The sequence below is a fragment of the Neomonachus schauinslandi genome, chromosome 10, assembly GCF_002201575.2.
Source record: "Neomonachus schauinslandi chromosome 10, ASM220157v2, whole genome shotgun sequence".
Classification (NCBI taxonomy): domain Eukaryota; kingdom Metazoa; phylum Chordata; class Mammalia; order Carnivora; family Phocidae; genus Neomonachus; species Neomonachus schauinslandi.
In genome coordinates this window covers 94,775,603-94,798,270 of record NC_058412.1, presented here as the reverse complement: position 1 = coordinate 94,798,270, position 22,668 = coordinate 94,775,603, and the positions used below count along the sequence as shown (strand labels likewise).

At 43.7% G+C, this 22,668-nt stretch overlaps 1 protein-coding gene across 2 annotated transcripts in view; it reads left to right on the top strand.

Annotated features, from left to right (window-relative positions):
• Positions 1 to 22,668, top strand: part of DTD1 (D-aminoacyl-tRNA deacylase 1) — a 179,540-nt gene that overhangs the window by 21,026 nt on the left and 135,846 nt on the right. For both annotated transcript variants that reach the window (XM_021700677.2, XM_021700676.1), the window contains exon 4: positions 5,120 to 5,226. In XM_021700677.2, coding sequence (XP_021556352.1) covers positions 5,120 to 5,226 — 107 coding nt within the window. The remainder of the gene's footprint in view (positions 1 to 5,119; positions 5,227 to 22,668) is intronic.

Genomic DNA, 22,668 nt, shown 5'->3' with positions numbered 1-22,668 from the left:
AGGTGGGGGCGGGGCACTCTACCCTCAGAGAAGCAGTTCCATGCTGGCGGACAGAGCTATCCTAGTGCCCATGACCCACCAGGGTCCACTCCCCCGGGTTCCAGGCGTGATGCAAGCCTGTGGGTCTAGACCAAAATCCATTAGCTGCAGTGGCCCTTGCCTTGCCACATGCTTATTTTGAGTCCCCCGGTTCCACACATTTGCTTGATTTCTTGGTTCCCAGCTGGTGCACCTAATGTTGGAGCCTCCATCAATAACCCTCTTCCCTGCCTGCCCAGGCTCTGAACAGCTTTAAAGTAGAACGAAGAGGAAGCCTGGGTGGTGAGGACTTTGCCTTAGTGACAGAGGGAGCTGCCTTTGGGGATGTGCTCAGGTGGGCTGGCCCAAGGCTCAGGACCTGTCCCCAGAGGTAGGCCAACTCTCAGCCTGGTTATGGCTGTGCAGGCTGGCTGTGGGAAGTGTACAGTCTTGCTCCCAGCCAATCCAAGAAACTGTCAGGCCTTTTGTTCTCCATTTTTCTTCAATAGCATGTTCTTTCGGTGCGGTTTTCTTTTCGCCTGCCCCCCCACTCCCATTTGCCCATATTCTACCATGGACAGCGGTAGGAGTGACAGCAGTAACGGGGACCCAGATTTCCTGCAACCTGACTGCCGGGCTGTGGGCCCAGGGCCATGCCTGTACTAACATGCATCCTCCTTGTGGTGAGTGTCCTGCTGTCATCCTTGAACCAGCCGGGGCATGGAGAGGCGGGGCAGGGCTTCTTGGGGAGTGGTGACCATCATCAAGTATTGTTCAAAGGGGTGGGATGTCAGCCTTCGCAGGTGAATGGGGCTCACTGGTGTGGAGCTGGTAGAGGCCTTGGACAACCAGGTCACAGCAGGTTTGGGGTTCCAGCTGGAAACGTGTGGCACAAACGTGCTTGACATGTGCCTCTCCTCCGGCTCTGGACAGAACCCTGGGACTTTGAGTTAAGGATGACTTGATATATCACCACTGGAGCCCAGCTGTAGTTCTGCAGATAGGTTTTTGTCTTTTAAGATTATTTTAAAAAATGTTTTTATTTCCTCTGGCCAGTATAATTTTTCATGGGGCTTTACTCTTTGATCTGAACTGGAAAAAATGTTCCCATTTTAAGACCTCTTAAAACATGTCTTTGGATTTATTGTCTGTACAAATGGAAATTCAGATAATAGTTCTGTTCATAACTGAAGAAAAACAGGAAAAGAAAATAAATTTCTTGCTACTTGGAGTGATAAACATGGTGAAGCATATGCTGTATATCCTGGCAACAGAAATTCAAGGTCGGAAATAATTCCTTTTCTCCTGAGTCTGCCTTCAGCTTCCCTGAGGAGAGCAGTGGCTGAAATTTGCTACTAATTGTAGCCATAATTTTAGCATGCAATTAAACACATGATTTCCTTCCCAGCTGATGTCTTTTTAGCTAGTCTGACATGGATAAAACAAAAGCCCTGTAGATTTAAATGGCCACTTCAATTTGATAGGAGTTGAAGAAAAGTCACCATTGTTTGAGCACGTTTGGCTGCGCGATAGGAATGTGGTTAATCTTGCCTGTGAAAATGGTGAACAGCTTGGGTGCTTCTAATGTAGTTTCTAATGCTGCTGTCCGAGCATTGAAGGGAACCAGCCGTTGGTATGCCCATTTTGCTGAGACCCTCCAGGAGGTAAGGATCAGTGGAGGGAGTGATACCGGCGGGAGGAGTCCGAGATGGAACTTGTGTGGTTGTGGTGGCAGGAGCAGAGGTGCATGGAGGTCACCTCATGCGGTAGTGGGTCTGGTGTCCGAGGGAGCCCAGGACCTGAGAGCAGAGCCGCTCTCCAGGGAGGGAGTCAGAGAGGCCCCAGGCTGGCCTGCCCTGGCCTAGTGTGTCTCTTTGGTGCTTTTCTTTTCCTTGGTCTCTCTCAGAGGGTCATCTGCTCTGTAAAGGATGTTTTGTGTGAAATTAGGGCTCCTTGCCCAGGGGAGTTTGGGAACTACCAAGGTAAAGAAACTAAATAGGTTTCTCTACTCAAGGACATGTTGAGAGTCTGTTACATGCTGCTGTGCTTTGTGATTCTCTGAAGGAGAGTTCAAACAAATGTGGTTTTCCAGAAGTATGTGACCGTGGCATTCTTTATTCAAGGAATACCTGGCAGGGCACAGTTTGGGAAGCATGGTTCTGGTTGTATGGAGCCTCTTGAACAGGACTTTTTATAACAATGAACATGAACAAGTCTTGAACATGACTTTTTATAACAAGAGCAAATGCTGATTTTGCACACACCGTGTGTGAGCCGTTGTCCCAAGCACTTGCATGCACGGTCTCATTAAATTTTCCCCATGTTTTAGGTCCTCTTGTTAGCATCCCTGTGATACAGGCAAGAAACTGAGCCATTGGGAGGTTAAGAAGTTGTCCAAAGCCTCAGTTTGTGAGGACCGGGCCTGTCCTTCTCTTCCCAGCCTGGGTCCTGGTTGTCCTTCAAGTCCTGGACCCTGTGTAGCCTCATCCAAGAAGCCTTTCTGATTCCTTCCCCATCCCCAAGGAGGACACGGACCCTTCTCTGGTCTCCAGAGCCAGAATCCCTCAAGGTCTCTGCCATACTACGTTGTCACCACGATATGCCCAGCTGTCCCCCATACTGGACCACAGGGTTCATGAGTGCCAGGGCTGTCTGTGCCTGGGAGCTGAGTCTTTGGTCTCTAGCACCATGCCTGGCACATAGTTGCTGTGAGTGAAAAGCAGTGAGTGGTTTTCACATGTGGACTGGATCTCATATGCTCTCTTTGTTCCTTAATGGTAGGTGGCAGCAGAAGAGTTCCTGATGGTTCTGTTTCTGACGACTCATACTATTTTAATTCTGGACCCAATTCTTGTCTTACTTTGGATTTAAATGGATAAATTTAATATAAGTAAATTTAATTGATAAATTGTCAAGACCAGTGTGTTCTCTCGAGTAAGCATCTGTATGTGTCATCAGCAGTGTTTAAGCCCGGGGCTTAACAGAGGTACTTGGATGGATGGAGTTGACATTCTCCTATTCCACAGCATCATCTCTCAAGGCATATTCTTGGCTTTCTTTATAAATGTAATTCAGCATTTGGGGATTGATCAGACATGATTGAGTGGGTTTGGGTGTTAAAACAGAAGGTTTGGAATAGGACACAGAGAGGAGCTCTTTTCTGGGGCAGCCCGTGGCCATTGTGAAATGAATCCTAGGGAGCAGGATGGTTCCCACAGTGAGGGAGCAGGACCTCCCTTCCCACCTTACCCTTTTCCTTTTATAGTTAATTTGTTTGAAAATTTTAATTATGAAACATACAGAAAATAGATACTAGTGTACTCACTACCCAGCTAGTCATGTTTGTCTGAGGTCTGTCTCTCTCAAATCCCACCATCCCCTGCCTTCTCTTCGGTATGAATGTGGTTCTTGTCCTGTGTTTGGCTTTTCTCTTTCCTGCTCATGTTTTTTTCATATATATATATATCTTCATAAACAATAGAACTTGTTTTGGATATTTGAAAATATCATATAAATGAATGAATGGTATTAAATGATATGTCCTTGTTGCAAGTTACTTTTTTTTTTTTAAAGATTTATTTTATTTAGAGAGAGCGTGTGTGTGTGCACACATGCAAGTGGGGGGAGGGGCAAAGGGGGAGAGAGAGAGAGAGAGAATCTGCAACGGACTCCCTGCTGAGCGTGGATCCCAACATGGGGCTTGATCCCACGACCCTAAGATCATGACCTGAGCTGAAATCAAGGGTCAAACCCTTAACCAACTGAGCCCCCCAGGTGCCCCAGCAAGTGACTTTTTAAATATCACATCATGTGTTTGAGATTTGCCCTGTTGACTCATGTGGCTGCCACATAGTATTCCACTGAGGAGTTAAAGTAGAGTTTATGCATTCATCCCCCCAGTGAGGGACAGATTCTGTCCACTTTTTCTGTTATAAACATTGCCAGACTGAACACCCTCGAACATTCCTTTTTTTTTTTTTATGTTATGTTAGTCACCATACAGTACCTCATTAGTTTTTGATGTAGTGTTCCATGATTCATTGTTTGTGTATAACACCCAGTGCTCCATGCAGTACGTGCCCTCCTTAATACCCATCACCAGGCTCACCCATCTCCACCCCCTCCCCTCTAAAACCCTCAGTTTGTTTCTCAGAGTCCTTAGTCTCTCATGGTTTGTCTCCGCCTCTGATTTCCCCCCCTTCATTTTTCCCTTCCTTCTAATGTCCTCCATGCTATTCCTTATGTTCCACAAATAAGTGAAACCGTATGATAATTGACTTTCTCTACTTGACTTATTTCACTTAGCATAATCTCCTCCAGTTCCGTCCATGTTGATGCAAAAGTTGGGTATTCATCCTTTCTGATGGCTCCATTGTATATATGGACCACATCTTCTTTATCCATTCATCTGTTGAAGGGCGTCTCGGCTCTTTCCACAGTTTGGCTATCGCGGACATTGCTGCTATGAACATTGGGGTGCATGTGGCCCTTCTTTTCACTACATCTGTGTCTTTGGGGTAAATACCCAGTAGTGCAATTGCTGGGTCATAGGGTAGCTCTACTTTTAACTTTCTGAGGCAACTTCACACTGTTTTCCAAAGTGGCTGTACCAACTTGCATTCCCACCAACAGTGTAAGAGGGTTCCCCTTTCTCCACAACCTCTCCAACATTTGTTGTTTCTTGCCTTGTCAATTTTTGCCATTCTAACTGGTGTAAGGTGGTATCTCAGTGTGGTTTTGATTTTCTGTAAGAATTTCTGAGTAGACTCCCCAAGGTGGAATTCCAGAGTTGTAGAGTTTGTTCAAGCATCACAATGCCCTCCAAAGTGGTTAAATCAATTTACTTTCTCCCCATTCTATAGTCCTGTAACCCCACATTTCCTGACCCTGGTGTTCCCAGATCTTTTCATTCTTGCCAAGTCTGTAGGGCTTACAGTGGCACCTCTACTGTTTAGTTTTGCATTTCCCTCCCTACTTATGGAATTGGCCACCTTTTCCCGTGTTTACTGGCTAGTCCTACTCTTCATGTTTCTGATTACATTGATCTAGGTGACTTTTTAAACAGAGTAACCTCTCATAACTGTTTGCGTTGCTCTTTCAGATGGCAAGTTTGGTGCCTACATGCAAGTCCACATTCAGAATGATGGACCTGTGACCATAGAATTGGAGTCCCCGGCTCCTGGCGCTGCTACCTCTGATCCAAAGCAGGTAAGCCTGGACTCTGTTGGGGTCTGTCTCCTGGCTTTTGGCTTTGATTGAGTCCCTCAAGCAGTTCTCAGTCTGAGGTGGAGGAAAGACTTCATTGTAGCAACCTAATATCGATTTTAATACATCCCTTCCCAAGAATGCATCTGTTTACACTGCATCTCCTTGGTGCTGTGGTGGGCTGGACAGCACTTCTCCCTTACCTCCTCCTGACTTCTGATTCCAGAGAAAAATGTCCTTTCCCAGAGCCCAGCTCTTCCCCGCTGCAAGGTGCCTTAGCCCCCACACGCCGCTGGGTGGCGGCAGAGTAGCGGCACAGCTCCACTGAGCCCTGACCTGGCCTCTGCACGGGTTTGGAATGGTTACCAGGAGTGGGTTTTGTCCCAGGTGTGGGTACATGTGCCTCCCGAGGTGCTTTGTAAATCCTTATTTTTCTGAAGCACTGTCTGACCTGGATTTGCTGCCAGCTCTCTAAGCTTTGAGGAAAAATTTTAATTAAAATAGAGAAAGGACATCTGTGATAGTTCTTGCAACCTGTATCGTTCTTATAGATGCTTAACACTTCTTGAGGCTTTAATTAATGTGTCTACTTAATAGCCTTTGAGACACATGGGAGCAGGCAGAGGAGTGAGAACCGAAGGGACATTTCTGTTCTTCCTTCTCCCCTTACCCTCCCTCCCTTCCTAGGATGCTGTGAAGTGGAATGATGCAGTAAGTGGGGGAAGTATTAGATAAATATAAAGCTGTATGACCTGTTCCAAGTTATAATGTTTCTTTCATTGATATTTATTGAATAAAATACTTTTGAGATACTCTTTTCACAAGAATAGAGTAGGAAAAGATAGCAGCCCATAGTCTGAATCTTTATGGACAATGTCTGATATCAAAATAGTCCCCTGTCCAGCACGGGTCTGAGGACTCTGGTTGCCTCATGCATGTGCCACTGGGGAACTTCTTTTTTTTTTTTTTTTTAAAGATTTTATTTATTTATTTAAGAGAGAGAAAGCGAGCATGAGCTGGGGGAGTGGCAGAGGGAGAAGCAGACTCCCTGCTGAGCAGGGAGCCCGAAGCAGGACTCGATTCCAGGACCCTGGGATCATGACCCGAGCCGAAGGCAGATGCTTAACCAACTGAGCCACCCAGGTGCCCCTCACTGGGGAACTTCTTACGAAGGTGTCATTGTGACAGCCAGGGGGACAGAGTACTGTCAGCCTTACAAAATAGCTGATGTGAATTATTTTGTGCCTACTTGCTTATAAATTCACCTCTTAAATATGAAAGTCTGTGTGTATGGCCAAAGTTGATCTAAGACTTACCATCAGTATAACCTGATACCATCCAGAGGAGGATAGCAGACTCTCTTCCTCTTTGGGTCCTTACTATTATCAACCAAGAAAAACCTAATAGTTATGAAAAAGCAGACTGGTTTAAGTCAATTCACAGCATGCAGTTAATGGTCCTCTCCAATGCAGAAAGCTAAAAGGAAACTCCTGCCACCCCACCTCCACACATTCCTTCTGTTTTCTTTTTTCCTAAATTCATGGGACTACCATTTACCTTGTCAGCCAGGCCCAAATCTAGTGTCATCCTAATTTCATCCCTGCCTCTCCCAATACAATTTCCTATGTGCTGATACTGCTCTAATGTTTCTTTTTTTTAAATGTAGTAAGTAATTTAATCTTTATCATAGGGTATGATGAGGAAATAGAGGCACCATGCTTAAGCAGTAACTTAAGGTCACATAGCTGCTAAGAGGCAGAACCAAGATGCAAACGCAGTTTTCAAAATCAGGAAGCAAAAAATTATTGCTTAAAATCTGAGGTCACTGACATTGTTTTTGAAGAGAAATCTAATAGTCTCTGAACGCTTGCCACCTCCCAGCCTTTTTTGGAGAAAAATGCCTGTGGCTCCTGTGCTTTGGGGGCCATGGTTTATTTTTATTTTTAAAATTTTTAGTCCATTTATTTAAACTAAAAAAATAAGCGGTTTACCCATGGGTGATTTTTTTTGTTTGTTTGTTTAACTGTTTTGTTTTTTTCTTAGTTCCAAGTTATTATTTTTAAGGGGAACATAATCTTTCTTACTTGTTGCTGATGCTTTGGGTTGATAGAGAAGCAGGAACATGTCTGACGTAGGAGTGCTGGACTTCAAAGGTGGTAATTGAAGTTCCTGGAATAACTATAACATTAAAGAAAATCACAAGTGAAAAATCCACATGAAAATTTAAATGTTTTATTTTGAAATAATTGGAGACTTAAGGAAAAGTTGGAGTCACAGTTCCGCTGGACGCTTTACCCACCTCCCACTAACTTTATTGCCTTACATAATCATACTACACTGATGGAACACTGAAGTTAATATTGATATAATATTGTTAATTGATGGAGGAATGTTGGGGTTCGGAGCCAGTGGCCAAGAAAGAATTCCTGAGATGTCTTCAGTGCAAAAAGGTGGTTTAATTAAAGCACGGGGACAGGACCCGCGGGCAGAAGGAGCTGCACTGGGGTTGTGAAGAGCAACTGATTATATACTTTCAAGTTGGGAGGGGGCTGGTAAGTCTCTAAGGAATTTTGGAAGCAAGGTTTCCAGGAACCTGAGGGGGCTAGCTATTGTTAGAAAAAGGTCATTTATTACTAGTACAACCCTAGCCATGAGACCCTGTAGATGTATATCAGTGGGCCATATGCTTGGAGGATGATTGCTAACATGTATCTTGGGGGTAGAGACAAAGGAAGTTTCCAAATGAATTTTTATATGTTAAAGGATCTGGGAGGTTGGGATAATGTTAAGCTGAGATTGTCTTTTGCCCTTAGCAAAGTATTAACATTGAGGCAGCTGAGTTCCTACAGGAATGTCACTCTGCCTGTTTCAAGGACTTGTCAGGGGACTGTAAATAGTGAGGAAATTTAACTTTTCTTTTGCCTTTGTTTCCCACATCATTAACTACACTACAAACCTTATTTAAATTTCACTAGTTTTTTTTTTTTTCTTCTGATGTTGTTTTTTCTATTTCAGGGTAATCCACATTGCATTTAATTGTTATTTCTCTTCTCTAATCTGTGACAGCTCTTCAGCCTTTCCTTGTCTTTCATGACCTTAACGATTTTCAAGAGTACTGGTGTGCTGTTTTGTTGACGATTCCTCAGTTTGGCCTCTCTGATTATACTGAGGTTATGTGTTTTGACAGGAATAGCAAATAGCACAAAAGTGATGTGCCTTTCTCAGTGCATCGTAGAGAAGTACATGAGACTGATCTGTCTTATTACAGGTGGTGTTAACCTCGATCCCTTGGTTAAGATGAAGTCGGCCAAATTTCTCCACCCTATGTGGAGTATTACTAACCTTTCCCCCCTCATCTGCTCTCTTGCTTGTTCATAACAGATGGCTGTCTATCTGCTTCACAAAGAAGCCATCGGATGGCATTGACCTTGCTTCTCCACCCCCCTCTTCCTACGTATGTAGCAGAGCTGCCCTTCTTTGTGCTGAGGCCAGTGCCTCTCCTGGGACAGGACTGCCTCTATAATTTGTGGGGCCCAGTGCCAAATGAAAACGAGGGGCCCCTTGTTAAAAAATTATAATAAAGAATTTCAGGATGGTCACAGCAGATCATGAAGCCAAGGTTGAGCCCTTCTACAAGCAAGGCCCTGTGAGCCTGTATCTGGTGGACCCAGACCAGCCTGGGCTGTGGAGCCCTCCCCGGCCTCTCCTCTACTTTCCTGGCAGCCTCCATTAAGCCCTTTGTCCTCTTGTCCAGTCAGTCTGTCTCTCTCACTCATCCATCTAATTCCTGTGGCTTTTAAATATTCCCGAGCATTTCCAGTTGAGAAATGCCTCCATTTCCTTTCTGCTTGCTGCCTGTTCAGTGTACTGTAATCTGCAGAGGCTCCTGCCAAGGCCCCCTGAGCTCCATGTTGCCTGATTCCGTGCCTGGTGGGCACTGATCTGGCCACTCAGCAGCTCCTACCACTGTTGCCGTTTGCATGGTCTTGAATCTTGTTTTCTGGGACACCGTTCTCTCCCAGGTTTCCTCTTGCCTCTGCTTACTCTCTCTAGTTTGGTGTGATTGCTGTTTTGTAGTTCTGATTTATTATTCTCCTTTAACTCTATTTGGAGAAAAATTTTAGTCAAGTTTTTGGTTTCATTCTAAATCAGTGCCTCCTCTTTATAACATAAAGATATACAAGCATGATTTTTTTTTAACATCTCATGAGGCATGCTAGCTTATTAGAGTAAGAAAGTCTTTTTTTTTTTTTTTTTTACTGATTTATTTTTAAGTAATCTCTACACACGTGGGGCTTGTACACATGTGGGGCCTGAACTCACAACCCCAAGATCAAGAGTTGCATGCTCCACTGACTGAGCCAGCCAGGCGCCCCAAGAAAGTCTTTTATTTTAGTTATTTCTGAGTCTTTCTTTTAGGAACGTTCTCTTCAAATGCATGTATTATGCTGTATCAATTTCATTTGTTTTACTAGTTAACTGACCCCAGAGTCTCAGACCCTGAGACAGCGTGCAGATCTGTGTCCTCTTTCTCTCCAGTAGGTGGTGACAAGTAGACATGCAGGGCCCTGGTGATGGTGGGGGCCAGCCTCTTTGCCTGTGGTCCGTCTCTGCCTTTCCATTCTCGGAAGACTGGGTGTTGTACGCAACTAATGAATCGTTGAACACTACATCAGAAACTAATGATGTATTATATGCTGGCTAACTGAACATAATAAAAAAAAAAAAAAGAAGGGGGTTCCTCTTTGGGCAAATAGCTAATTTGCTTGTGTTTGAGTTGGTAGGAAGACTGCAGCCAAATTGTTTTCACCAATAGATAAGCATGCCTTTCTGTCAGTTGAGCTTTCAATTGCAAATGTTTCATTTTCTCAATATAATCCAATTAGTAGTGAAAACTATATACATTATAGAGAAATAGTTATTTTGGCAAGTTTTAAAATACAGGTTCTTTAGGGGCTGCCTTCGGCTCAGGTCATGATCCAGGAGTCGTGGGATTGAGCCCCATGTCAGGCTCTCTGCTCAGCAGGGAGTCTGCTTCTCTCTCTTCCCCTCCGCTCCCCCTGCTCCCCCCTGCCAATAAATAAATAATAGAAATCTTAAAAAAATACAGGTTCTTTAAACCATCTGGACAAATGCGCTGTGTGTGTGTGTGTGTGTGTATTTATGCATCAAGTGTCTTTTTAGTACATGACAGTATACTGGGCACCTGAGGGAGAGAAAGAAGTCCTGTAACCCAGTCCCTGCTCCCAGGGGTAGATCTGGGGCAACGTAAACCTGGAAGGTTAATAACAGCAAGGGAGGTAAAGAGTAGTATATGACAGCGTAGGACGGGTCATAAGACCATCATGTCCTGCTCCTCCTTAAGGCCCTTCGGCGCCTTCCAGATGCTTTTAGATTACTATCTAAGTTCCCTCCTGTCACTTAGCATGCCTGAGTGCCCAGGCTTCTGTGGCTCCGTCCACCCTGCTCCGCAGCCATCTGCCCCTTGGTCCCTACACTTTACCTGCTCTGAGAACAGACTGAGCTCTTTGCTACCTCTGGCTCCTGTCTCAGTGTCCGTGTTTCCTCCTCAGAAGGGATCCTCTGATCCCATCGGTCCCGAGCAAGCCCCTGCCAGCTACTCTGTCACCATACTCTGATGATTAATTTCACAGCACTTGGCCGTCTGTTATTATCTGCTTGTTTCCTTGTTCCTCCTCTGTCCACTGCACTCCTAGAACTCAAGCTCCCTTGGTCTTGTTCACTGCCATGTCCCAGGAGGTGAGCCTGGGTTGCGTAGTTTGTTTTGGACTTCTGTGTCATGGGCTGGTGAGCTGTGCTGTCTGTGAATGTCCCAGGTTCCGAGAGGGCCGATGCCACTGCTGGGGCGGTCAAGCCGGGCCGGCCTCCCAGGGTATCGGAGGTTTTCACTGACCTTTAAGGATGCAGAGGGGAGGAGGTATTCTCGGTTGTTGTTCCCAAACTTACACTTCAGTGAGGGGTAGATTCTTATTTTCACGAGTCCCAGAGCTCTATTTATGGGTGATGCAGTTACTTGCTGCTCGTGAAGCCTGCGCTGGTAAAGGTGACTAGTGGTCTGCCTGCCTTAACCAGGTCTCTGCTAGTTCTTGGAACTGGCCTTGCAGCCTCCTCATGCTTTTCCGTGGCTGCATCAGCAGCGTGCCCCATACATTTATAGGCTGCTCTGTGGGTTCCATGATGTATTCTGACAGAAGAAGTTGCAACAAGAGCATAATGTGTTTGCTCTGAAAGATATTTCCAAAGGGAACAGGGCACGGAAGCAGTAGCAGAACCACCAGCTAGAAGCTCTTTTCCCTGTTGCATTCTTGCAGAAGAACATGATTCTGGGAGGAACATACTGATGATTATCTAGAAAAGATTGCTAGTGTGTGAGTTCTTCTGTGGGTGGCTAGATATTGGGAGATTTCAACACCCTCCTTAGCCATTCCTGATGGGAGAAGCTTCTTCCTGCTCTTGCTTTAATTTAAATGACCTTCCCCTTTAATTAGGGGGTGTTTGCCTGGGTCTCACAAAGAGGGGGTTGCATGTGTGTGTGAGCAGATGGGGAGGGGCATTTTGTAATTGAGGGGCTATTTCCTCAGGCCCAGGGTCTACCTAGTTCATAGCATTGCCATTAATTATTTATATTTTCATTTATTTAGTGTGATTGAAACCCTCACTTAATTGAAATGCTAGAAGGAGTTGAAAAAATGAACTTTCAAATACACATCTTTGAACTAGCTCATGTGTTTATTGACGCATTGCTGGGCTAAGTTGACCAGTGAAAAATGGTGCCAGAGCTTTTAATTTTATGCTTCTCTGAATATCATCATCACTTCACCTATAACTTTCTCCATAGACTTGTCTTATCAGCAAGGATCCATCCCTATGCCTGGAAACTTTGGAATGCCTGGATTGAGACATTTGTGGCTTCTGTAGGATCAGAAAGAAATACGTAGGGTAGAGAGGTGGGTGGGGAAAGAGCTCCATTTGGTTTTATTTATTTGTACTTCCAGTGACAAGGTAGCCTTTTTAGTAATCCGTGCTATGGAATCCTGAAGGTGAAATAGAGGATAGACTAGGACACAGGTGGCAGCCTACTGCAGGTGCACAAAGGTGGGCTTTTCATTCCTGAACGTTCCAGTTTGAGGTTCAAATCTAATGGGAATTATTCTCAATATAAGGAAGAATTATGTTGATGCCCATAAGTTTGCATTTTTCCATAGAACTACATTTATTTAGTGTAGGTCTTTACTTTTTTATTCTTTTTTTTAAGGCTCGAACTCCATGTGCGAGTTCCCTATCTCTATTAGTTTCATCTCGGTTTTTACATGACCTGAGCCAGGCTCGAGTTGTTGACTTGCCACAAGGATGTGCTTCCAAGTCTGGTTGCCAAAATGGTACCCAGATCCTCTCCTTTATTCCAGTCATTAGTTCATTTCGTCACATTGATTTATCAAACAAATGTTGACTTAGAGTCCTGTTTTGTTTATACTGAAGTGTTACTAAAACAGAAGCAGAAATTTAGTAAGAGCTTCTTCATTACGTTGTTTTTGTTGTTGCTCTTGTTCATCTTTGTCATGGTATCATGGTGGGAGTGCTGGTGACCCTGAGTCCTGGGACTTCGCCTGCCACACAGGCTTCCCAACAGGACAGGGCTGGTACCTGGCCAGACCTCTTGGGCTACAGAAATCACCCTTATTTTTCTTCCAATGTGAACACTCACTTTCCTGAATTAGGAAAGCAGCATAACCCTCTGGAGGGTGGGTTGGGTATGGAGGCTGGGTGGGCTCTTGACCTCCCACAGCCCTGCCCTCTGCTCACCAGCAACCACAATCTCTGCTGAGTCCCATCAGTGTGTGTGGGGGGGGCACCCTGCCTGGGGCATGCAGACCTGGCTGGTCAGAAAGGTTGGAAACCTTGAAGATGTTTCCAAGCAGGCTGGCTTCTTCCTAGTTGGGGGAGCTGCAAGGGATTGCTTTTGTCTTATCATTTAAATTTCTTTCCATATAGACGATTGTCCTAAGTTGGTATACTGTAGAATTAAAAAGAGGCCTTTCCAAGAGGTACGTGATTGTATCTCTGCTTGGGGACACATTCATTGATTGATCGACCGACCTTCATCTTACCTTCTTGAATCTGTAACATGTGTTACTGAAATTGCAAAAATTGAAAAGAGTTTGGGTCCCTCCTATTGAAATATGGCTGGTAAATTAAAAACTGTGATCCTCTTGACCTTTGACACATGAAACATTTGTAATCAACTAGATTAAACAACTCTCTCAGGGCACTAATGGGTTAGTGCATTTAAAGTTTAAGGGCTTTGCTCCTTTGTATGTATTTTGGGCAGATTCTTAGTTATTTTAACCTTCTAATCTTATTTGTGGTTGTGTTAAAAACACAAAATCCTAGGGGTGCCTAGGGTGGGTCAGTCAGTTAAGTGTCTGCATTCGGCTCAGATCATGATCTTGGAGTCCTGGGATCCAGCCCCGCATCAGGCTCTCTGCTCAGCAGGGAGTCTGCTTGTCCCTCTCCCTCTGCCCCTCCCCCCTGCACATGTGCGCGTGCATAAGCACGTGCGTTTTCTCTCTCAAATAAAATCTTAAAAAAAAAAAACCCATAAACTCCTTACCTTACTGATTTGACCTGCCAAGGATTAACCAGCATCTCTTTTTGGGGTGGGAGGGACAGAGGAAAAGGGGGAGAGAGAGAATCTTAAGCAGACTCCACCCTCAGCGTGGAGCCCAACATGGGGCTCGATCTCAGGACCCTGAGATCATGACCTGAGCCAAAGTCTAAAGTTGGAAGCTTAATCGACTGAGCCACCCAGGCCCCCCTAATCATCTTATTTTTATTCCCAAGGGAGGGAGGTGAATTTTATCCTTCCATGGATTTATACTTTGAGCATAGCAATACTTTAATTATACAGACTTAAGATTTTAATTGGGAATTTTTAGCTTTTTAGCTAATTTATTAGGAGCTTCATAGTTCCGCGTAATTGTAGAAAGATGTTTGGCAAATCAGTGGTGTTTTGTAGAAAGCCTTGTTCAAACATTTGTATTACTAATGGAGAGAAAAGAATGGTGTGGAAGTGATAGAAATAAAAAATGGGCTTTCATCAGATTATCAGAAGGCCCCAAAGAAATGAAGATACGGGTGGGCTGGGGGCTGTTGTGTGCAGGGATTCCATACTGTCTTTCCCCCAAAGTCACTCGGACTATAGTTGTGTTCATCTGAGAGCTGAGACCACAGGCTTCAAGCCATGGAGGGTGCATATTAAAATGCAGAGTCTTGGCACTTTTCCCCCCACCCCTGGTTTTCTGAACCAGAGTTCCTGGCATGTCTAGATGTGGAACGCAGAGGAGTAGCAGATTGACGTTTTTAACCTGTTCTTTGTGTGTGCTTTGTACACTGACATTTGAGAACTACTGGACCAGAGAAAATTGAACATTGCCATTTTTATCTGCTCCAGGCATTGGTCTCTCTGGACCACCTTCCCTCACCCCCCCCCGGCCCCCCCAGATGCGACGTCTACAAATACTTTACAACCTGTGTTACTGCAGCTGCCAGGAAGCAAGATGGCTGGGCTTGTTATTGAGGTCACATATGAGGCTGTTCTTTTTCATCAGTGCCCCCTCAGTTCCTCCCCCCTACTCCCATACACACCACAGTGATGAAAATATTCCCAGAGCATGGTGCCTTCTTGACAATTACAGATGTGTCAGGGAAAAGCCAATAGAACAACAGCTCAGTACATGAGTGACTGATGATGGGCCCCTCTGCCGAGTGACATTGAGGCATGTGCCAGTGGAGTAACTTGTTTCCCTTTTTTTTTTTTAAAGATTTTATTATTTTAATTTATTTTAGAGAGACAGAGGGAGAGAGAGCATATGTGAGTTGGGGGAGGGGCAGAGGGAGAGAGAGAATCTCAAGCAGACTCTGCACCGAGTGCGGAGCCTGACTCGGGGCTCCATCTCAGGACCCTGAGATCATGACCTGAGCTGAAATCAAGAGCTGGATGCTCAACTGACTGAGCCACCCAGGTGTTCTGGAAAACTTGTTTCTTAAGAGAGATGAACCCAGTGTGTGGATTGCCCAGTGGCTGGGTGAGATTGCAGTGGCATACACTCTTGAGATTTTTGGTTTGAAAAGCAGTGCATAGTAGTTCTCTTGGTATTTTGGGTACCAGACATGCCTTATTCATTGGTTGATTTATTCATGGGACTTGAATAAAAACCCAGGGTGATCATCACCCAAGCCTTGGCTGGGAGAATTGCAATTTAACAGAATGCATGAATGTTGAGCCTTTGTGGGCAGTTGGCTAATCGTTTACTTTTAAAGACAGGGGACATTGTTAGGGGTTCATATTTTATGATGTATTACTTAAGTTCATGGTAAAAGCTTTTCACATTAAATTGTAGGACTAGTTTCCTGCAGATTGTTTATTGGTTTTTGATTGTTATTTTTGTTTTTCTCCTTGTTTCCTGGTCATCCACCTGAAATGAACTCCTTCCCTGTCTCTCCCCCCCCCCCCCCCCCCATCTTTTAAGGTCATTTCAGGTAGTACTTCATTCATGATGCTTACCTTAGGGCCCATCCGGGTGGGCCCTTCCTGCCTTTGAATCCTCATTGCATGGTGTGGCACTGGTTGCATAGTGGTTGATACTTTTATTAATGGCCCATCCTTATTTTTTGTTCGTTTGTTTGCTTGTTCATTTATCCACCTCTGCATCCGTCATGTATCTATCCATCCGTCTGCCCATCCAACCATCCACTCACCCACCCACCACCCTCTCATCTCTGTGTGTAACAGATACTGATAGGGTGCCTGCTTTGTGCTGGCTTTGCACGTAGTACAGCCCTGAGCCAACGTTGCGCCCTTCTGGAGCTTGCACTGTAGAGACATTTACAAAAACAAGCATAATTTAAAGTTGTGATTGTATAAAGAAATCAAAACAGGGTGAGGTATAGAGAATGCTGGTGGAGTGGGGACTACCTTAGTTGTGAGGGCTAGGGAAGGAGGTGGAGCTGAGAGGGAGGCAGGCCCATGAAGCCTGGGGGAAGAATGTGCTTGATGGAGGAATCAGCGAGTGCAGAGCCCTGGGTTGATCAGTGGAAGAAAGGCCAGTGTGGCTGGAGCCCAGAGGGTATCATGGAGAGGGTAGGACAATGAGGGCAGAACTGTGACCCAGGCCTAATGATGTGAGGCCTTGTGGCTAGGGTAGAAAGCCGGATGGTTGTTGGAACTTGAGAGCATTTGTGTGTATTTGCAGAGGTGGCTGAGCTGGACTGTAATGTAGGCTCCGGAAGGGGCAGCAGGGATAGCAGTTAGGCGATCTTGCAACAGGTGGATGAAAGACATGGAGAGAGTCTGGAGGCCCTCGGCCACTCTGGTGTTCTGCCTCCCACAGTAAGGCTTTTCTATAAATGATTCATGTTTGAGTTCTTTTATACCAGGGTTTGAGCAGTGGGATGTACTGTAAAGTCTCACCTCCTACAGTTCACTACTAGGAAGACCCCATTCCTGCCTCCAATTCAGGATAGTGAGGGGATTCCATGGCATGAGTTTCTTTGAGTTTCTAGGATGAGATCAGACATTTAGACATCAAGGGGTGTGATGCTCACAGTTTGGATATAAAGCCAGAACCTCTGTTTGATGATGTCAAACAACAAAGAAGCAAGTTTCACGGATTTAGGTCCCCTTCTTCAAGTCAGCATGAAGCCACGTGTTTCATTATCAGCCAGCTTTCCTCCCAATGCAAAAAACTTTATAAAAAGAAATCATAAAGAGCCCAAGAAACATTTATGTTGAATTTGATTTATATATGCCATTTTAACTTGTATCTCTAGGGCAGTTTCTAAATCTAAGTGTTTGGAACTTGTCAGAGGAAGAAAAAGATTTATTTTTGGAAAAAATATGTTTCCTGGTGTTCATTGATCTTGGAAATTATGGGAGGTAATTGTCAGAAGGGCAGCAGCGGCTCCAGAGGTGGAGTGGAAATCTGGGGCTAGAGGAGGTGTCGTGCCTGACCAAAGCCAGTGGACCGCTTGCTGGTATCAGGTCAAGAGTTTCATAATTGTCACTTTCTACCTGCTTTGTTCCACCATCTTAGTTATTTTTGTCAATACAAAACAAAAAAGAACACTTCTATGAAGATTCTTCACATTAAATGTATTCCTTTGACTACTCTCCATAAAATGTGAAGTCAATTTCTTTTTCTATTTTTAAGCATGAAAGTGGAGCCCGGAAGCCTCAATTTCTGTGTAATGGAAAGATCTGTTTGTGGCCTTGTTTCCATTCTCCACTCCTCCTGCTCAGGCAGGAGCACAATGCCCACAGAATCCCCCGCAAGCAGTGGCTCTGTTCAGGAATCACAGTGCGGTTTGACTGCAGGGAGGGCAAAGGCTGTTATTAACTGTTGGTGGTGTCATTGTTGGGTCATGAAACCTTCAGGGGATAAGTACAAGTCCTGTAAAATTTCATTTCAAAATCCAGACTAGATCTGGCCTTATGCTCTGTGGATTCTCCCCGTCCCCCACCCCGGTTTCATGTTGTCCCTGTGCCCCCTTCATTTTCTCCTGGGAAGAATCTCCCATTATTGTTTTTTAAATTTCATGCAAGCAGTGTATTAACTGAAAAGTACCAGTTTGGAAATGTTATTTTTTTAAAAAAATTTTTTATTATTATGTTAATCACCATACATTGCATCATTAGTTTTTGATGTAGTGTTCCATGATTCATTGTGCATAACACCCAGTGCTCCATGCAGAACGTGCCCTCTTTAATACCCATCACCAGGCTAACCCATCATCCCACCCCCCTCGCCTCTAGAACCCTCAGTTTGTTTTTCAGAGTCCATCGTCTCTCATGGTTCGTCTCCCCCTCTGATTTGCCCCCTTCATTCTTCCTCCTGCTATCTTCTTCTTTTTTTTTTTTTCTTAACATATAATGTATTATTTGTTTCAGAGGTACAGATCCGTGATTCAACAGTCTTGCACAATTCACAGCGCTCACCATAGCACATACCCTCCCCAATGTCTATCACCCAGCCACCCCATCCCTCCCACCCCACCCCCCACTCCAGCAACCCTCCGTTTGTTTCCTGAGATTAAGAATTCCTCATATCAGTGAGGTTATATGATACATGTCTTTCTCTGATTGACTTATTTCGCTCAGCATAACACCCTCCAGTTCTATCCACGTCGTTGCAAATGGCAAGATCTCATTCCTTTTGATGGCTGCATAATATTCCATTGTGTGTGTGTGTGTGTGTGTGTGTGTGTGTATATATATGTATATATATATATATATACCACATGTTCTTTATCCGTTCATCTGTCGATGGACATCTTGGCTCTTTCCACAGTTTGGCTATTGTGGGCATTGCTGCTATAAACATCAGGGTGCACATAGCCCTTCAGATCCCTACATTTGTATCCTTGGGGTAAATACCCAGTAGTGCAATTCCTGGGTCGTATGGTAGCTCTATTTTCAACTTTTTGAGGAACCTCCGTACTGTTTTCCAGAGTGGTTGCACCAGCTTGCATTCCCACCAACAGTGTAGGAGGGTTCCCCTTTCTCCGCATCCCCACCAACATCTGTCGTTTCCTGACTTGTTAATTTTAGCCATTCTGACTGGTGTGAGGTGGTATCTCATTGAGGTTTTGATTTGGATTTCCCTGATGCCGAGCGATGTTGAGCACTTTTTCATGTGTCTGTTGGCCATTTGGATGTCTTCTTTGTAGAAATGTCTGTTCATGTCTTCTGCCCGTTTCTTGATTGGATCATTTGTTCTTTGGGTGTTGAGTTTAAGAAGTTCTTTATAGATTTTGGATACTAGCCCTTTGTCTGGTATGTCATTTGCAAATATCTTCACCCATTCTGTCGGTTGTCTTTTGGTTTTGTTGATTGTTTCTTTTGCTATGCAAAAGCTTTTTATCTTGATGAAGTCCCAATAGTTCATTTTTGCCCTTGCTTCCTTTGCCTTTGGCGATGCTTCTAGGAAGAAGTTGCTGTGCCTGAGGTCGAAGAGGTTGCTGCCTGTGTTCTCCTTTAGGATTTTGATGGACTCCTGTCTCACATTGAGGTCTTTCAACCATTTGGAGTCTATTTTTGTGTGTGGTGTAAGGAAGTGGTCCAGTTTCATTCTTCTGCATGTGGCTGTCCAATTTTCCCAACACCATTTGTTGAAGAGACTGTCTTTTTCCCATTGGACATTCTTTCCTGCTTTGTCAAAGATGAGTTGACCCTAGAGTTGAGGGTCCATTTCTGGGCGCTCTATTCTGTTCCATTGATCTATGTGCCTGTTTTTGTGCCAGTACCATACTGTCTTGATGATGACAGCTTTGTAATAGAGCTGGAAGTCTGGAATTGTGATGCCGCCAGCTTTGCTTTTCTTTTTCAACATTCCTCTGGCTATGCGGGGTCTTTTCTGGTTCCATACAAATTTTAGGATTATTTGTTCCATTTCTTTGAAAAAAGTGGATGGTATTTTGATGGGGATTGCATTGAATGTGTAGATTGCTCTAGGTAGCATTGACATCTTCACCATATTTGTTCTTCCAGTCCCTGAGCACGGAACGTTTTTCCATTTCTTTGTGTCTTCCTCAGTTTCTTTCATGAGTATTTTATAGTTTTCTGAGTACGGATCCTTTGCCTCTTTGGTTATTTATTCCTAGGTATCTTACGGTTTTGGGTGCAATTGTAAATGGGATCGACTCCTTAATTTCTCTTTCTTCTGTCTTGTTGTTGGTGTATAGGAATGCCACTGATTTCTGTGCATTGATTTTATATCCTGCCACTTTACTGAATGCCTGTATGAGTTCTAGCAGTTTTGGGGTGGAGTCTTTTGGGTTTTCCACGTAAGGTATCATACCATCTGGAAAGAGTGAGAGTTTGACTTCTTCTTTGCCGATTTGGATGCCTTTGATTTCTTTTTGTTGTCTGATTGCTGTGGCTAGGACTTCTAATACTATGTTGAGTAGCAGTGGTGATAGTGGACATCCCTGCCGCATTCCTGACCTTAGGGGGAAAGCTCTCAGTTTTTCCCCATTGAGAATGATATTCGCTGTAGGTTTTTCATAGATGGCTTTTATGATCTTGAGGTATGTACCCTCTATCCCTATACTCTGAAGAGTTTTGATCAGGAAAGGATGCTGTACTTTGGAAATGTTATTTTTTTGTTAGTGAGTTTTTATAGTATTCCTGGGCAGAAAGGTATTTTTATAGAAGCAGTTCTTTTCCTGTCTTTTATTTTTCTCATGTGCCCATAATAAACCGTTTTTATATCAGTTTTTGTTGCATATAATATGTAAAATCAGTATCCTTTTATTTATTTATTTATTTTTATTTTTATTTTTTTAAAGATTTTATTTATTTATTTGAGACAGAGAGAATGAGAGACAGAGAGCACATGAGGGGGGGAGGGTCAGAGGGAGAAGCAGGCTCCCTGCTGAGCAGGGAGCCCGATGCGGGACTCGATCCAGGGACTCCAGGGTCATGACCTGAGCCGAAGGCAGTCGCTTAACCAACTGAGCCACCCAGGCGCCCAATCAGTATCCTTTTTTAAATTAATTAATTAATTAATTAATTAATTTATTTATTTATTTTTGCCATTTATTTATTTTAAATTTTTTTATTCTTATGTTAATCCCCATACATTACATCATTAGTTTTAGATGAAGTGTTCCATGATTCATTGTTTGTGCATAACACCCAGTGCTCCATGCAGAATGTGCCCTCCTCAATACCCACCACCAGGCTAACCCATCCTCCCACCCCCCTCCCCTCTAGAACCCTGTTTGTTTTTCAGAGTCCATCGTCTCTCATGGTTCGTCTACCCCTCCGATTTCCCCCGCTTCATTCTTTCCCTCCCGCTACCTTCTTCTTCTTCTTTTTTTTTTTCCTTAACATATATTGCATTCCAATCAGTATCCTTTTAAAAAATTAAAAGTTTAAGATAGCCTTAGGGTGATTTTGACTATAATCTCTCATTTCCGGAGGTAACACCATTAGTAAGTTCTATGCCTTTTCTTCCAGACTTAATAAGAATTTATTTACACATTTACCACATATCCATAGAAAGTACGTCGTATCTCTGAGAGTGTGTATATCATAGGACTTTTAAAAAATTGTGGTAAAATAAAAAGCATACCATTTTAGCCATTTTACCATTTTTGAGTGTACAATTCAATGGCATTAAGGACATTCTTGTTGGTTGTGCAGCCACCACCACTATCCATCCCCAGAACGCTTTCATATTCCTAAACTGGTACTCTACCTCTTAAACTCTAATTCCCCATTTCCCTCCATGCGTCCCAGCCCCTGGTAACCAGTATTCTACTTTCTGTCTCTGAATTTGATTATTCTAAGTCCCTCACATGAATAGAATCATACGGTGTTTGTCCTCCTATGTCTGGCTTATTTTACTTAGCATAATGTCTTCAGAGTTCATTCACGTTGTAGCATCTGTCAGAATTTCATTCTTTTTAAGGCTGAATAACATTCCATTTTAGGTATATACCACATTTTGTTTAGCTGTTCATCAGTTGATGGACATTTAGGTTGTTTCCAATTTTTGGCTCTGGAGAGTAATGCTGCTGTGAACATGGGTGGACAGATATCTGGTCGATTTCCTGCTTTCAGTTCTTTTGAGTATATACGTAGAAGTGGAATTGCTGGATCATATTCATAATTCTTTGTTTAATTTTTGAATAAGTGCCCTATCATTTTCCTCAGTGGCCCCACCATTTTATATTCCCACTTGCAATGCACAAGGTTCCAATTTCTTCATATCCTTGCCAGTACTTCTTTTCTGTTTTTTTGATAATAGCCGTCCCGATAGGTGTGAGGTGGGATCTTGTTCTGATTTGCATTTCCCTTTTGCTTTGTGGTGTTGAGCATCTGTTCATGTGCTGATTGGCCATTTGTGCAATCTTCTTTAGGGAAATATCTATTCAGGTGCTTCGTTCATTTTTGAATCATTTCGTTGTTGAGTTGTAGGAGTTCTTTATTCTGGATATTAACCCTTTATCAGATGCATGATTTGCGAATATTTTCTCCCATTCTGTAGATTGCCTTTTCACGCTGTTGATAGTGTCCTTTGATGCATAAAAGTTTTACATTTTTTTTTGTTTGTTTTTGTTTTTTTGTTTTTAAGTAGGCTCCATGCCCAGTGTGGAGCCCAATGCGGGGCTTAGACTCACAACCTTGAGATCAAGACCTGAGCTGAGATTAAGAGACAGACACTTAACTGACTGAGCCACCCAGGTGCCCCTAAAAGTTTTATATTTGATGAATTCCATTTTCTCTGTTTTTTCTTTTGTTGCCTGTCCTGTTGGTGTCATGTCCAATACATAAGGTTTCGAAGGCTTTCCCCTGTGTTTTCTTGTATGAGTTTTATAATTTTAGCTCTTAATGTTTATTTTGACTTAATTTTTGTATAT